The following is a 15252-nucleotide window of genomic DNA, read 5'->3' as shown; positions in this document are numbered from 1 at the left end:
GGGGGGGGGGGGGGGGGGGGGGGGGGGGGGGGGGGGGGGGGGGGGGGGGGGGGGGGGGGGGGGGGGGGGGGGGGGGGGGGGGGGGGGGGGGGGGTGAAAGTAAAAGGGAATTTCCATTCTCTCATTTGGTATACTTCAATCGACAACATTCTCTTTTAAGAAATTAAAATTTCCATTTCATCTGTTTTAGCTATTAATTGAGTGATACTTCAACATGGTATTAGGATAGGATGGGTTTGGACACATGTAGCGTCATTTTCCTCCCCAATTAAACTGATAGTTACTTGTTAGGACTTATGCCAATTTCCAAGCCATTAGGCCAAGTTTAATTGAAAGTTGATTAGTAGAATGAAGAGCAACTACTGAATTACAAAGTATCAACAGCCTAATATTCGAATATGATCGCCTTTGATTCATTGAATTCTTTATTCTTTTTCTTGATTTAATCACTCTATACACCCTCTTGGTCCAACCCAGACGCTCATAAAGATCCTTTTCCAAACCTGCTCCGGTTGTTTCAAGTCGAGAGATAGATAAATACATGCATCCTATTGCACTGATTAGTGTTGTTCATAGTGACCAGGGGGTTTGGCAACTAAGAAGTGAGTTATTATCAGCCAAATGTTCTCCAAAATATGGACCATAAATAAATATTGATTAAGCAACCCATGCATAATATTGTGAATTTTTTTTTGCCGCTACCAAGTATCAGCAAGAATTACTACAGAAAACATATAAAATTGTTTGCCCATGTGGTGAGGGGAGTTAAGAAATTAATTTTATCATAATCAAACCAGTGCCTGTTGTTGCATGAGATGTTATTATACTAGGTGCTAAAGCATGGTGTTTTGTATCAATTGAGCAAAGAGGGTTGTCATTGTGTAGCGGTATTTGAATACATATCTTGAGGACGACCTACAGCACTCATGTTATCATTATGAATATACAAACCAAAACAGGGAACACCTAAAAATATACACACCCAATTGAGATGTGATATGATTGCATCACGATGTCTAAGTATACAATTTAAAATATTGTTGTAGCGAGTAGTTGGATCAAAATCTTGTACCATAAAAATGGCTGCATGCTCAGCAACACAGACTATATCCACCAATCGACATGCGATGTGTGAACAATGAAAGTTATGTACCATAGTCGATAGTTAGATGTGGATAAGGGGGTATCAAATAGATATGGTGAGCTACAGTAATGGTTTAAGAGCCCAACATAGCTAGGTCAAGGGATAATTGAACACACGGTGACATTGTTAAATTGAACACGCGGTGACACTGTTAGGATCTCATATAGTCCTTCATGGCCCTTGCTTGTAAATGAATCTTTATTTGCTGCTAAACTATCTTTTATACTATAACCAATGCCCTTTTAACTAAAGCTCTTGGGTTGAGTGGTGTTTTAACATTCCTCAAGTTCAACCACTCCTCACTTAATTTGAAACATTATGTCCTCTTGATGCAGGGTTTATCACAACAGCATAAACATTTGCGATCTTTGGCAGATAATGTCCCTCATGGGTATAGGAAAAGGGCTCTTTTTGAAGTTCTCATTAGGAATAATGTCCCATTGCTGAGAGCAACTTGGTTCATTAAAATTACTTATCTTAATCAGGTGAATGTGCTCAAACTTTGTGATGGTCACTTAAACCTAGGTTGACAATTTTGAATGTAGCAGTTTATGGTTTTACATTACAGGTGCGCCCTAATTCTGCTAGTATATCATGTGGAGCATTCGACAAAGCTCAATTATCCCGTACTGAATTTTGGACCAAAGATGTGGTTGACTATTTGGAATGCCTGGTGGAGGAATTTTTTTCAAGAGGCAATTCTCATTTGACTCCACCAAACAAAGACCAGTCTCCGCAAATGTTTTCTGTTGGGCTCTCACATACAAAGGGTGATCCTCCTTCAGCGATCTTTGATGGTGAAGAGCCTTCATTACATTTCAAATGGTGGTATGTGGTTAGGCTATTGCTATGGCATCAAGCTGAAGGGCTTCTGCTTCCCTCTCTCATTGTCGATTGGGTGCTGGGACAATTAGAGGTATTAAATCCTAAAATGATTGGAGAAGAATTTGGAAATATCTTGAGTATTTAGTTTCATCTCTCAAAGATTTTATTTTCCTGTTTGTTTTCTCAGGAAAATGATGTTCTCGAGTTTTTGGAGTTGCTGCTGCCAATTATTTATGGTGTTTTAGATACAATTGTCCTATCTCAGACCTATGTTCGTACTCTTGTCAGAATTTCTGTTCGGTTTATCCGAGATTCTTTTCCTGGTGGGTCAGATCTAGTAGATAATTCAAGGAGAGCATACACAACATCTGCTTTGGTGGAAATGGTTCGCTATTTAGTTCTGGCTGTGCCCGACACATTTGTTGCTTTGGATTGCTTCCCATTTCCACCTTGTGTTGTATCACATACGGTTAATGAAGGGAATTTTGGGTCAAAGGTACCTGAAGATGCAACAAAACTGAGATATGCTTCAGCAGAAGTTGCCAGTCCCTTCAGAAGTAAAGGGATTGATTTTCAGTATCAATCCTCAGCTTTTGATAATGTTGTTTCATCAATACAGAAGTGTACAGACAGTCTTGCAAAGGCAGTAAACCCTGAATTCCCAGTTTGCAGCGTGGCTAAAGCTGTGCATGCATTGGATAAGTCTCTACTACATGGAGATATTGGAGTAGCTTATAAATATCTTTTTGAAAACTGCTGTAATGGATCCATATGTGAAGCTTGGTTTGAAGAAGTAAACCCGTGTTTAAGAATGCCATTGAAATGGAACCAGACTGTCAATGTGGCATTTGCTTGTTCAGTATTTTTTCTTTGTGAGTGGGCAACATGTGACTACAGGGATTTTTGGAGTGCTGCACCTCGAGAGCTAAAGCTCACTGGTGGGAAGGTTTTCTCTCAGGTTTATATTGCCACTAGACTTCTGAAAATGAAAGCCAGAGATCTTCGAAGTTTATCTGGACGTAAATATGAAAATGCAATTGGACCTAATTCCACCATTGTAAAGGGTTCTAGCCATCAGAACAGTTCATTTGGTAGGAAACCAGTTGGGAATTTACATGAACCAAAAAGTAGGTTGAAAAGGTCGGGAGGTGCTGGTTCTTTAGATTTGTTTGAAAGTCCAGGTCCTTTACATGATATTCTTGTTTGTTGGATTGATCAACATGAAGTGCAAAAAGGAGAAGGTTTTGAGCGTGTTCAGTTTCTCATTGTGGAACTTATACGTGCTGGTATATTTTATCCTCATTTATATGTAAGGCAGCTAATAGTTAGTGGAATTGTGGACTCCAATGGCCCAGCAGTTGCGCCACATAGAAGGAGGAGACACCAACAAATCTTGAAATATTTACCCGGAAGTTTTATTCATGCCACTCTGGATGATGGGAAAATTGCACAAGGAGCACAACTTGTAGACATTATAAATGTCTACTCCAAAGAACGTCGTCTAGTACTTCATGGGCTCGAATGGGAACAAAAAAGTGATATTAGCTGTGCAAATACATCATTAAATCAAAAGCGAAAGATGTGTCCAACCTCCGACAAGGTTTCTAGTTCTGTTACTTCTGTTAACCAATTGAAATCAATTAAGTCAGTGTCCAACATGAGCACTACTAAAAGTGTCATAAGTGAAGTTGACATTGAAGAGCTGAAGGAAGCCATATCATTGCTTTTACGGTTTCCAAACAGTTCGTCAACTCCCACAGATACTGATCTAGATGATACTACAGGGACTGCTAAGAAGTCTTTTGCATCAGTATATGGGAAAATAGATATTGCAGAAGCAACACCTGGGTGTGAAGATTGCAGAAGAGCCAAAAAAAGGAAAGTAAGTGATGAAAAGCCCTTGTACCTTCATGGATCTTCTTCACCAGTCCCATCAGATGACGAAGATGCGTGGTGGGTGAAGAAGGGGCCTAAATCCTCTGAAACATTGAAGGTTGATCCACCGGTAAAGACAACAAAGCCAGTTTTAAAGGGAAGACGCAAGACACAAAGTCTTGCTCATCTAGCTGCGTCTAGGATTGAAGGTAGTCAGGGTGCATCAACGAGTCATCTATGTGATAATAGGGTGGCCTGTCCTCACCATAGATCTGGAATGGAAGGTGATTCTACCAGACCAATAGATGGTAGCAAAATAAATCATGGTGGTGATATTGCTTTTATTGGAAAAAGTTTAAAACGACTTCGACTTACTGAGAAGCGAGCAATTTCAAGTTGGTTTATGACTGCTGTTAAGCAGATTATCGAAGAGACTGAGAAGACTATCACAAAAGCTGGCCAATTTGGTCGGTCCTTAACAGCTGTTGACGATAGGAATACCATACGCTGGAAGTTTGGCGAGGATCAGCTTTCATCCATATTGTATTTAACAGATGTATGTAATGATTTTGTTTCAGGGGTCAAATTTCTCCTCTGGTTGCTGCCAAAAGTCCTTATTAGTTCAAATTCTACCATGAACAGCCGGAGGAGCATTCTACTTTTACCAAGGAATGTAGAAAATCAAGTGTGTGAAGTGGGCGAGGCATATCTATTATCTTCTCTCCGAAGGTGCACTATCTTTTTGCCTTTTGAGTAATGATTTTTCATTATACTTCTAATGACGGTGGGATTTTTGGTGAACTTGCCTACAATAGTTATTATTCTCTCTTAGCATTATTCCATATATTTCTTAATTACTATTGATCTGACTGTATTTTCTTGATCTGCTCCGCCTTCTTCTCTCTGCCTCCTTTCTTCCTGTGACTTCTGGAAATCTATTTTAGACTTCTCTCTTTCTTTCATTGATCATTATACATCATGTAGATACAACTACCATAGGAAATGAGAAACCAAATGTAGATAAAGTTATTTCTGTGATTTAATTTTGAGTCATGTTTCCTTCCTGCAAATACCTCTGGGTGTTGACAAAGCATGTAATTTAGAAGGATTTTATGAGAACTTCTGTTTCTTTCATTTTTTTTTCCAGTTTGTATTTCTGCTTTATGCTTGTAAATTAATAAATACCTGTAGATGATCTATACGCCTGCAATTTTCTACAAAAGTTTAGCTTGTCTAGTTTTCCCCTCCTCTGTTAAGTAATATATGAGACATGAATGTTTTCTGTAGACTTTTGGCTTGTTTAGATAAATCGCGTGCTCTCTCTCTCTATCAATACTTATGCATGCGCGTGTAATATATTGTCGTGGAGGTGCTTTATAAGATATTATGACTGTGGATAAATAACACATAAATCGAGGGCTCACAGACATTCCTCGGGCAAACTTCTGTTTATCTCAATGTCTCTTACCATTGTACTTGCAGGTACGAGAATGTACTTGTTGCAGCTGATCTTATTTCAGAAGCGTTGTCATCTATAGTCCATCGTGCTATGGCTATTATGGCTTCAAATGGCCGTATTTCAGGCTCTGCAGCGGTAATTTATGCTCGACATTTATTGAAAAAATATGGCAGCATACCTAGTGTCGTTGAATGGGAGAAGAGTTTTAAGACAACATGTGACAAGAGACTTATTGCTGAACTTGATCCAGCAAGCTCATTGGATGGAGAGTTGGGGCTTCCACTTGGAGTTCCTGCAGGTGTGGAGGATCTTGATGATTTTTTTAGGCAAAAGATTGGGGGTGGACGACTCTCTAGAGTTGGAATGAGTATGCGAGAACTGGTACAGCGACAAATTGATGATGCCTTTCACTATTTGTTTGGAAAAGATAGGAAAGTCGTTACTGGTGGTGCTTCGAAGGTGCTTGCCTCAGAGAAATCAGATGAGGGATATCAGATAGCTCAAAAAATAATTACAGGATTGATGGAATGCATCAGGCATACAGGTGGTGCTGCTCAGGAAGGTGATCCATCCTTGGTGTCTTCTGCTGTTTCAGCTATTGTTGGTAATCTGGGTTCAACTGTGTCTAAGATGGCTGATTTTATAGCTGGAGGATGCTCGAATTTTCCATCCGCTTCTGGTTCATTGGACTTTGTTAGGCGCATTTTATGCATTCATATTACCTGCCTATGCCTACTCAAGGAAGCTCTAGGAGAACGTCAAAGCCGTGTATTTGAGATTGCGCTTGCAACGGAAGCCTTTTCTGCACTTGCTGGAGTATATTCTCCTGGGAAGCCATCAAGATCTCAGTTTCAATTATTAGCTGATTCCCATGAATCTAACGCTCATGTCTTTGGTGATAGCACCAAAGTAATAGGTAGAGCCACAAAAATTGCAGCAGCTATTTCTGCACTTGTCATTGGGGCAGTTATTCAGGGGGTTTGTAGTCTTGAACGGCTGGTAACACTCTTTAGGTTAAAAGAAGGATTAGATTTTATTCAGTTTGTTAGAACTACTAGGTCAAATGCAAATGGCAACACTCGTACAATGGGAATGCATAAGATTGAAAGTTCCATAGAGGATTATGTACATTGGTTTAGGTTGCTTGTTGGAAATTGCAGAACTGTGTTTGATGGGTTGATTGTGGAGCTACTAGGTGAGCCGTCTATTGTGGCACTTTTTAGAATGCAACGGTTGCTTCCACTTAGCTTGGTCCTATCTCCTGCCTATTCAATATTCTCATTTGTTGTATGGCGCCCTTTTATCCAGAATGCTGCTTTTACTGCTCGTGAAGATGTGAATCAACTGTGTCAATCTTTAACAATCGCAATTGGTGATATTGTAAGACATTTGCCTTTTCGGGATGTTTGTTTTAGGGATAGTCAGGGTTTCTATAACCATTTGATGAACGATACCAGTGATGTAGAATTTGCTGCTATACTGGAGTTGAATGATATTCCCTTGAAGCCCATGGCCTTTGTTCCTCTACGTGCAAGGCTATTCTTGAATACTATTATTGATTGTAAGTTGCCAAGTTCTGTGTACAATCAAGATGATGGGAGTAGGATTTCGGGAGTTGGTGATAGTAAAGGTCATTATTCTGAGAGAAAAATGAAGTTGCTGGACAGGCTTGTATATGTTTTGGATACCTTACAACCTGCAAAATTTCATTGGCAGTGGGTGGAACTTAGGCTTCTTTTGAATGAACAAGCCCTTATCGAGAAACTTGAGACACTTGAGACACGAGATCTGTCCTTAGCTGATGCTGTTCGTTTGTCGTCACCAAGTCCTGAAAAAGTAGCTGCTTCTGATAATGAGAAGAATTTTATTGAGATTATTCTTACAAGGTTGTTGGTCAGGCCTGATGCTGCACCTCTTTTCTCAGATGTGATTCATCTTTTTGGCAGGTCTCTTGAAGATTCAATGTTGTTGCAAGCCAAATGGTTTCTTGGAGGTCAAGATGTCCTATTTGGAAGGAAATCAATACGACAGAGACTAACTAATATTGCCGAGAGTAAAGGTCTATCGACTAAAACCATGTTTTGGAAGCCTTGGGTTTGGTGTATTTCTGGCTCGGATTCTTCTTATCTTGAAGAAGGAGAGGTTGTTGAAGAAGGCACAGATTCTAGCAAGTATAGCCAAAAGTCTGTTGAATTGCTTGACAACGAAGTCTTGCATTCCAGTCAGCAACATGTGACCGAGAGGGCTCTTATTGAATTAGTTCTTCCATGCATAGATCAGAGTTCTGAAGAATCACGCAACACCTTTGCTAATGATTTAATCAAGCAGTTGAATAATATTGAGCAACAAATAAATGCAGTTACTTCAGGGTCAAGTAAACAAACAGGACTTGTTCCCTCAGGGATAGAGGGCCCTACGAGCAAAGGAAGTAATCGCAAAATGAAAGGAGGCAGTCCTGGATTAGCTAGACGTTCAACAGGCTCAACAGATTCTCCTCTACCCTCACCTGCAGCTTTGCGAGCATCAATGTCATTGCGTTTACAATTAATATTGAGGTTACTTCCGGTCATCCTCGAAGATAGGTAAATTTAGGAGTAATATTGGGATTACTCCCTGCTATACTAACTATTTTGATAATGCCAATTCTTTTTTATGCCTTATTTGTTAACATTACATATTGTTTGCATTTCTCAACTCACTGTCTATAAATGCTTTTCTTGCCGCTGCTTCATTATGGTTTTTCATGGTTCACTAGAGTCTGCAGCACTGATTACATTCTGAATTTTCCAGCATTCAAGTTAAGTTCTAGTTTTTCTAAAAAAAATAAATAAATAAATAAATAAAAAATCCATTTGCAGGGAGCCATCAGGACGGAACATGAGGCATATGCTTGCCTCTGTCATCCTTCGTCTTCTTGGCAGTCGAATAGTTCACGAGGATGCAAACCTTACCTTTTGTCCCACCCATAGTTCGATGGTAAAGAAGGAAGTAGAGTCATCTTCCGAAGCGTCACTTGCTATATTTGCAGACCTACCAGGTGAAAGTCTTTTTGGTAGTATGTTATTGATTCTACATGGGCTATTGAGCAGTTGCCAGCCAAGTTGGCTAGGTTTGAAAACTGCTGCTAAGTCGACCAATGAAACAAGCAAGGATTCTACTGCTCTTGTTCGTGAACTGGCTGAAAGTTTACAGGTTAGCCATCAACCTTAGTCTTCACATTTTCACAAATAACTTTTTACTCTCATAACAGAAACAGAAAAAGCATAGGGTGAAAGGTAGCAATAATTACACAATAGACTCTTCAAATATTCAATTGTTTCTAGTTCAATTTTTTTTATCCATTATATTGAACCACTTGTTTTTTCGTTCATCAACTCTAACATTTCTGGAAGGAGGGCTAGATATTTGTTTTAGTCACCATGTGAGAATATTATCAGCTTAGTAGGTTGCTGTATCGATATGCCAGATCATTCTTTTGACCCTTGGAATGGAAGATGGGACAAAATGTTTCTTTTACAGAGGAAACTCTTGTATTTTGTTTCTGTTGACGGAGTGAAAAAGGGCACGATATCATAGTTGTCTACTAGCCCCACAATATTGATAACTAGCATTAGCTGTTTCAATGTCACTAGATGTGCACGCCGGTAATTCAACTTAATATAGAATTAAACGTCATATTGATAAACTATCGACACTAATAGTGCAAATGTCAATCTTTGTCGGATTCTAAAAGAGTAATACTCTGATCCTGTATCAAGGCAAAATATTATATGGATGTTTCTTTTCAATCTGGTACTTGAAGGAAATATAATATCATCCTTACGAGTTGTTTTGAATTAATTTGTTGACAGAATGAATTGCACCACATGCAACTACCTGATATGATTAGATGGCGCATCCAAGCTGCAATGCCCATTCCACTTCCTTCTGCTCGGTGCCTTTTATCTTACCAGCCACCAACAACATCTCCTTCTGCCCTTTATCCATTTCAATCCAGAAGTTCCACACCTGGACTTGGTTCTGGAAATAGTAGCATGCCTCAAGGGAGCAAAGTAGCGTCACCAAGGGTTGTGCCTAATGCTCCTGGGAAGTCGAAACATTTGCCACCGCAGCAGGATTATGATACAGAAATTGACCCTTGGTTGCTTCTAGAAGATGGTGCTGGATCAAGTCAATCTTCCAGCAACGCTGCTGTAATTGGTGCTGGAGAACATGCGAATTTCCGAGCATCTTACTGGCTTAAAGGGGCTGTGCGGGTGAGACGGACAGATTTGACGTATATTGGCGCAATGGATGATGACAGCTGATCATTTATTCACTGATCTTTTTATTTTATCTGGAGCTAGCAATCCCCTCAGCAGGTAAATTCTCGCATCCTGAAATTGCCCAAAATCAGATCAAGATGGTAATCTTGAGCTCGTTTGAAGATGAAAAAGATATCTGTTGTGACTGGGAAATTTTTTTATGGGGTGGGTGACCATCGTGGAGGTAATCTGAGTGATGATGTTCACACACATCCATCCTACAGGGTGTTGGCCTAGCTCGGATTCTAACCCTTCAATTGTCCCGCGTTTGGAACTGCAGGGTGCGGTTCGGAGGTTTGTTGTATATATAGGGATTAATTGTTTCACTTCACTGATTAATCCAAATGGAAAAAAATCATAATATGATCTGTTAGTTGCATGCCCATATTACTCTCCCTCCCTCCAGATAAGCTTTGCAGCTGTTTATTTTGTAGAGGTATGTTTGAAATTCATTTCTTGCATTCTGTGAACTAGACAGCCATTCTTTACTTGGTTATATTAAATGTTGAAATTGGAATTGGAATTGAGATATACTTCCTACTGTCGTATGCTTCGAAGGCAGATTAGCAATACCACCACGCCCCGGGATTTCGACAACATTTTTTCAGATTGCGTTAAGCATCTGCTCTGTTGAGTTCTTAGAGGGCTTAGAAATTAAAGTATCAATCAGGAAATTGCAGTTTGGCTTTATGCGCTTGCTTTCTGTGTATATGTATTTATACGCTGTAGGCCAAAGTAATTTGGTGTTTTCTTATTTTGTTGTCTTAATTTGCTTTCTATGAGAATTGTCTATCTGATGATTAGATATCAGCTTCCAATTCCTTTGGACACAACTGCTGATAGTGTTCTTATCTCTTGATTGAGTATTGGCTGCTGTAAGATCAATTATTGGTATTTTTTTCATCTTCTAATCCTTGAATGGCCACGTCCATATCCAGTTCATCCTTTGGAACCATATCACATATCGAATTTAATGTCCGATGAAATAGGATGAATTGAAGCGGGGTTTAATAGTTCGTAGTTAAACAGCTGATTTGTTTGCATAATTCTTTGATGAAGGGAGGAATTTTTCAATCATCCAATTATAACAATGAGCAAAATTGTGTCCACAAAAATTCAACTTTTGGAATGATATATTCTATTCTATCGGTTGTTTATTAATATGAATCGTTCAAGGCTCGACATTGATAGTTGACCTGTGACTAAAATAAATTTATGGTACTTTCAATATGATGTACCAAATGTTCTAACCGTTACATAAGAAATGAAGATAGAAATCTTTTGTTTTTATATTAAAAATAACAGGAAGGAAAATCACATGGAAAATGAAAAAAAAAAAAAAAAAAAAACCTAAACCGATGTATTTTTCTTTCAATCACTTTGAAGAATTTTGGTGAATGCTGCCCGCCTTATTGAAGGAGGTAAAGCAGTTTTGCTCCACTTTGTCTTAGCAAAACTAGCTTTGTTTGTTCTCTTATTGAACTCGAGTTTCGAAGGTAAATAGGCTTTGCTTCTGTTCCTATTCGTCTCTCTTTTTCTCTTTGTTCTTGTTCGTTTTTTCTTTCTTTCATTTTGATGAATTATACTTCTTTCCTGGGATTTTAGGATGCATAACTTTGCACAAATGTTCTTGGCTGCTTCTCAATTGTAGTGCCCATCTTGCTTCCTTCAGTACTATTTCTTCTTGAAAGAAGTGAAGAGACTGCAGTGACTTACAAGAACAACCATTGTAATGGATTTTAGGAAATTTTCTATATGCATCTTACTTTGGTGAAGAATTTGAATCCTATATTCATTTCTCATTTGTAAGTATCGTTCTTGATCACCATCACCGTGCGTTATATGCTGGGGAACCTAAAACATTAATTGATACTTTCTTAGAACTCCACAACAGTTGTACAACCTAAAGAACAAATCATGTTCAAGTAAAGTCGTTGTTAATTGATATTTTCAAGCCAATAGAAACAGGAGTGGAAGGTAGAAGCTTCAAATGAATAACAAGCCTATAAGAGAAGAGAGTACCAAGTTGATGAATAACAAGCCTACAAGCGGAGAGTACCAAGTAGATTGGCGCGTCTGTTGTTTTTGGCATTGACGAGAAGCGCTTCAAGAATTCCGCCCCCTACATGAATCACGAATGGAAAGTTCGAACATTCAAGAAGAAGGCCAGATAAGTTTTTAACTAATAATCTTATAAGTTTTTCTCATGCTCTTCTACATCCTATAGTATTTTTCGTCCGCCATAAATAGATAGGTTATGAAATGGAAGTGTTTCAAGTAAATAAAAACTACCAAGACCATAACTTCCTTTCAAATTCAAGACAAACTCAGAACATTTAGTGGAATCCAATGATAATCAATAACATGCATATGTTAAAGTTACTATATCATCTGTGTGAGTTACCTGACAAATTTGCCTGCTCCCATCAGTTATCTCATTCGCATTTTCATGAAGACTTACCACTGCCTTGAAAAAAGCGAAGAGGAGAGCGAAAAGAAGCTTAGCGAGCTTTTTGCTGGCCGATTACTTCATAAGCCCTTTAGCGTCGCAAGAACAAGGGTTGAGACTTCGATCTTCCCAGTGATCTTTGCTTCTAATAAAACGAAACAGGGTCGAACAATCCAAACTGCCAACAGAATATAAAATAGGTTTTTTCGATAAGTTCGATAAAAATAATCGATTCAAATTTCATTGCAAATAAAGTTCACATGCCAAGAGGAGGGAACTAACTGGTATCTAGGACATGGGAAGGTACAACTTCTCCCTGATGAAACTTGCCGTGGTCTTGTTATTACTATTACATCTTCCTTAATCCCCTTTCATCCATGTTTTTCTCAGCACAAAAGTTGTGCAACATTGCATGAAAGTCAGAATTGTTTGGTTCTAAAGCATTGAGCTGTTGAACAATAGAATCAGCGATGTCAGAGAACCCATGATTTAATTTACAACCAGCAAAAAGAGCACCGCAGATCCTTGTATCAGGTTCTACTGCCATTTTATTCACAAATTCAACAGCTTCTCTAATTTTTCCTTGCCTAGCAAGCAACTCCACCATACAAGCATAATGTGCCACTGTTGGAGTAATGTTATACTCGTCAATCATTGAATTAAACCACATCCAACCTTCCTTTTCCAATCCACATTGAGCACAAGCCGATAAAAGAGAAACGAAGAGCGTCCCATTCAGCTTCAAACCATAACTTAACATGTCCGAAAATGTATTGAGTGCCTCGTTCCCATAGCCATTCATACCGTACCCTTTAATCATTGTACTCCAACAAACTAAATCCTTTGTCAAAATCTCATCAAAAACATGTTCTCCTAGCTTTACCCTTCTAAGTATGCAGTAAAAATCAACCAAAGCAGACATCAAACGTGTATTAGACGAGTAACCAGATTTCGTTATATGAGCGTGTATACTTTCTCCCAGTTCCTGAGCATCCAATGAAGAACAGGCATTCACTAGACTTACAAAAGTTATAGCATTAGGCCTTTCATTAGTTGATTGCATCATTTTAAATGTCTGGATGACACTAAGTGGTTCTTCACCATGAGAGTATGCTGAGATCATTGCGCTCCATGCAATGATATCTTTGTCAACAAGCTCATCAAATGTAAGTTTGGCCAACCCCAATTCACCAAATTTAGCATACATTTGGAGCAGTTCAGTTCCAACTGAAATAAAACAGAGAAAACCACCTTTCAGCGCATAACAATGAACAGCCAAGCCAAGTACAAGTTCATCAACTAATAACACAGCAGCTATAAAGTCCAGCATCATCGTTTCACCCAATTCGAATCCAAAAGACCGCATCCTTGTGAAAATTTTAAAGGCTTTACTAGGACAATTGTTTTGGATACACGCATGAGTTACAGTTCTCCATGACACCATGTCCTTTTTCCTCATAGTCTTCAAAACTCTAATTGACGCCTCAAGATTTCTACATTTTGAATACATATCCATGAGTGAGTTCTGAATGTTAACTATAGAATAAAAATCCCTTCTCATTGAAAACGCATGAATCTCTTTACCCAAAGATAGAGCACCAAAATCAGCACAAGCAGGTAGAATGCTTACAATGCTTACATGGTTTGGATGAACACCTTGATATTGCATCTCTCTGAAAAGATGAAATGCTTCAATAAACTGGCCATTTTTCACGCATGCCGAGATCACAGCACTCCACAAAACAACATCCTTATAAGGTATCTGATAAAACAACTTCCAAACGATCCCAATATCACGCATTGAATAAAACCCAAGAAGAGCCGTTGAAACTGCCACTTCTGATTCAAACCCCATTTTGATCACTCCTCCATGCATCACCTCAATCGTTGATTCCCAGCTTAATGCGTCAATCGCTCTTAATACGCTCAGCATTGTCACATGATTTGGCCTGTGCCCATTTGCGAACATCATCTTGAAGAAGCCAAAAGCCGAATCCGGCTGGCCTGTTCTTACCAAGTTGGTGATTTTAGAAGTCCAAGAAATTACATCCTCTTGTTGAGCAAAGAATCCAACTGGGTCTTCGTAATATGCTTGTTTTTTGGCTGAAGTAGCATCGATCACAGGACCTATCGTGTAATTTTTTCTTTGGGGATTTTTGACAAACAGGTTGCGTGCACATCTTGAAAAGCACAGCATATATTACATGCGAAGAGGGACAAATTCGAGATATCTGTTCTGCTAACAGCGGATTGCGGATTCTCGCAAGCGGAATGAAAGGCAGATCAGCGGAATGAAAGGCAGATCAGCGGAATCCAAGAGAGCGAGAATAAGAGAGGAGACTCGCGTAGCATTCGAACAATTCTACAGCTTATATTTCCAGAGCAGGGGAAAATAACGAATTTTCACTTCTAAACTTTCCATCCATTTTTTGACCTAATTTTTCAATTTTATTAAATTATTTAACCAAACTTTTTAAAAATGTTATAAACAATTTTTTAATTCAAGGAAAATTTAAAAATAAAGTTTAGTTTAATCTTTCGTTTAACCTTTTAACTCTTTGTTTAATTATAAATTTTATTTAGCAATGGAATCCATTTTTATTTTATTTAAAATTAAATAAAAATATTTCTAAAATATTTCTGACAATATTAATTTAATTAGAGGCATTTTATTTTCTAAAATATTACGATTTAATAATGGTGAAAATTTAATTAGAAGAAAAATCTAAATTATTAATTTATTTATTATTAACAAATGCATAACTAACTAAATAAACTACTACACTGGCCACTTTAAAAGGAAGTGGGTTAAGATACGACGCCGTAGCCTGCCGCGATTTGTTGCCCTCTCCTCCGACCATTTCAGAATTATTTTAAAATATATTTTACTTATTTTATTTTTATTTAATTTTATAATTATTTTTCATTCATTTTTAAAAATATTTTTTATTATTTAAATTTCAATATTTTAAAATAAGTAAATAGATGATCGATCTTAAGCAAAGGATTCAAACAATCCAAACCAACCTAATTTAAAATATTTATGATTAATTTACTGTCCTAATAATTAAATTTGGTATAAAAAATATTCAAAATATCCAAAAGTTTAATAAATTAGATATTATTATTATTTTTTTTTTTTTGTAAAATTAATATTATGGATTTGAATTTCCAGCTCAAGAATTCAACAAGAATT

General features: G+C 38.0%; 2 protein-coding genes across 8 annotated transcripts in view; one reads left to right on the top strand and one right to left on the bottom strand.

The window, feature by feature from the left end:
• LOC111473276 (mediator of RNA polymerase II transcription subunit 12-like) overlaps positions 1-10486 on the top strand; it is a 15038-nt gene extending 4552 nt beyond the window's left edge. For all 6 annotated transcript variants that reach the window (XM_023118815.1, XM_023118813.1, XM_023118816.1 and 3 more), the window contains 6 exons: positions 1480-1629; positions 1713-2060; positions 2157-4573; positions 5327-7885; positions 8162-8495; positions 9155-10486. In XM_023118815.1, the coding sequence (XP_022974583.1) occupies positions 1480-1629; positions 1713-2060; positions 2157-4573; positions 5327-7885; positions 8162-8495; positions 9155-9610 (6264 nt within the window). In that variant the 3' untranslated portion in view covers positions 9611-10486. The remainder of the gene's footprint in view (positions 1-1479; positions 1630-1712; positions 2061-2156; positions 4574-5326; positions 7886-8161; positions 8496-9154) is intronic.
• Positions 10487-10810: 324 nt separating this feature from the next.
• Positions 10811-14470, bottom strand: LOC111473280 (pentatricopeptide repeat-containing protein DOT4, chloroplastic-like). Of its 2 annotated transcripts, none has more exons than XM_023118825.1 (4): positions 12339-14470; positions 12012-12234; positions 11630-11729; positions 10811-11461 (listed from the first exon to the last, which is right to left on the bottom strand). In XM_023118825.1, exon 1 carries the CDS (start codon positions 14251-14253, stop codon positions 12406-12408), a length of 1848 nt encoding a protein of 615 aa, XP_022974593.1. In that variant the 5' UTR covers positions 14254-14470; the 3' UTR covers positions 10811-11461; positions 11630-11729; positions 12012-12234; positions 12339-12405. The 2 variants fall into 2 exon arrangements, with proteins under 2 accessions (XP_022974593.1, XP_022974594.1); XM_023118826.1 differs by having other exon boundaries at positions 11667-11729.
• Positions 14471-15252: the final 782 nt, after the last annotated feature.

This window comes from Cucurbita maxima, unplaced genomic scaffold (assembly GCF_002738345.1).
Source record: "Cucurbita maxima cultivar Rimu unplaced genomic scaffold, Cmax_1.0 Cma_Scf00113, whole genome shotgun sequence".
NCBI lineage: Eukaryota > Viridiplantae > Streptophyta > Magnoliopsida > Cucurbitales > Cucurbitaceae > Cucurbita > Cucurbita maxima.
Note: the sequence above shows the minus strand (reverse complement) of the source record. Positions and strands in the feature narration are given on the sequence as shown.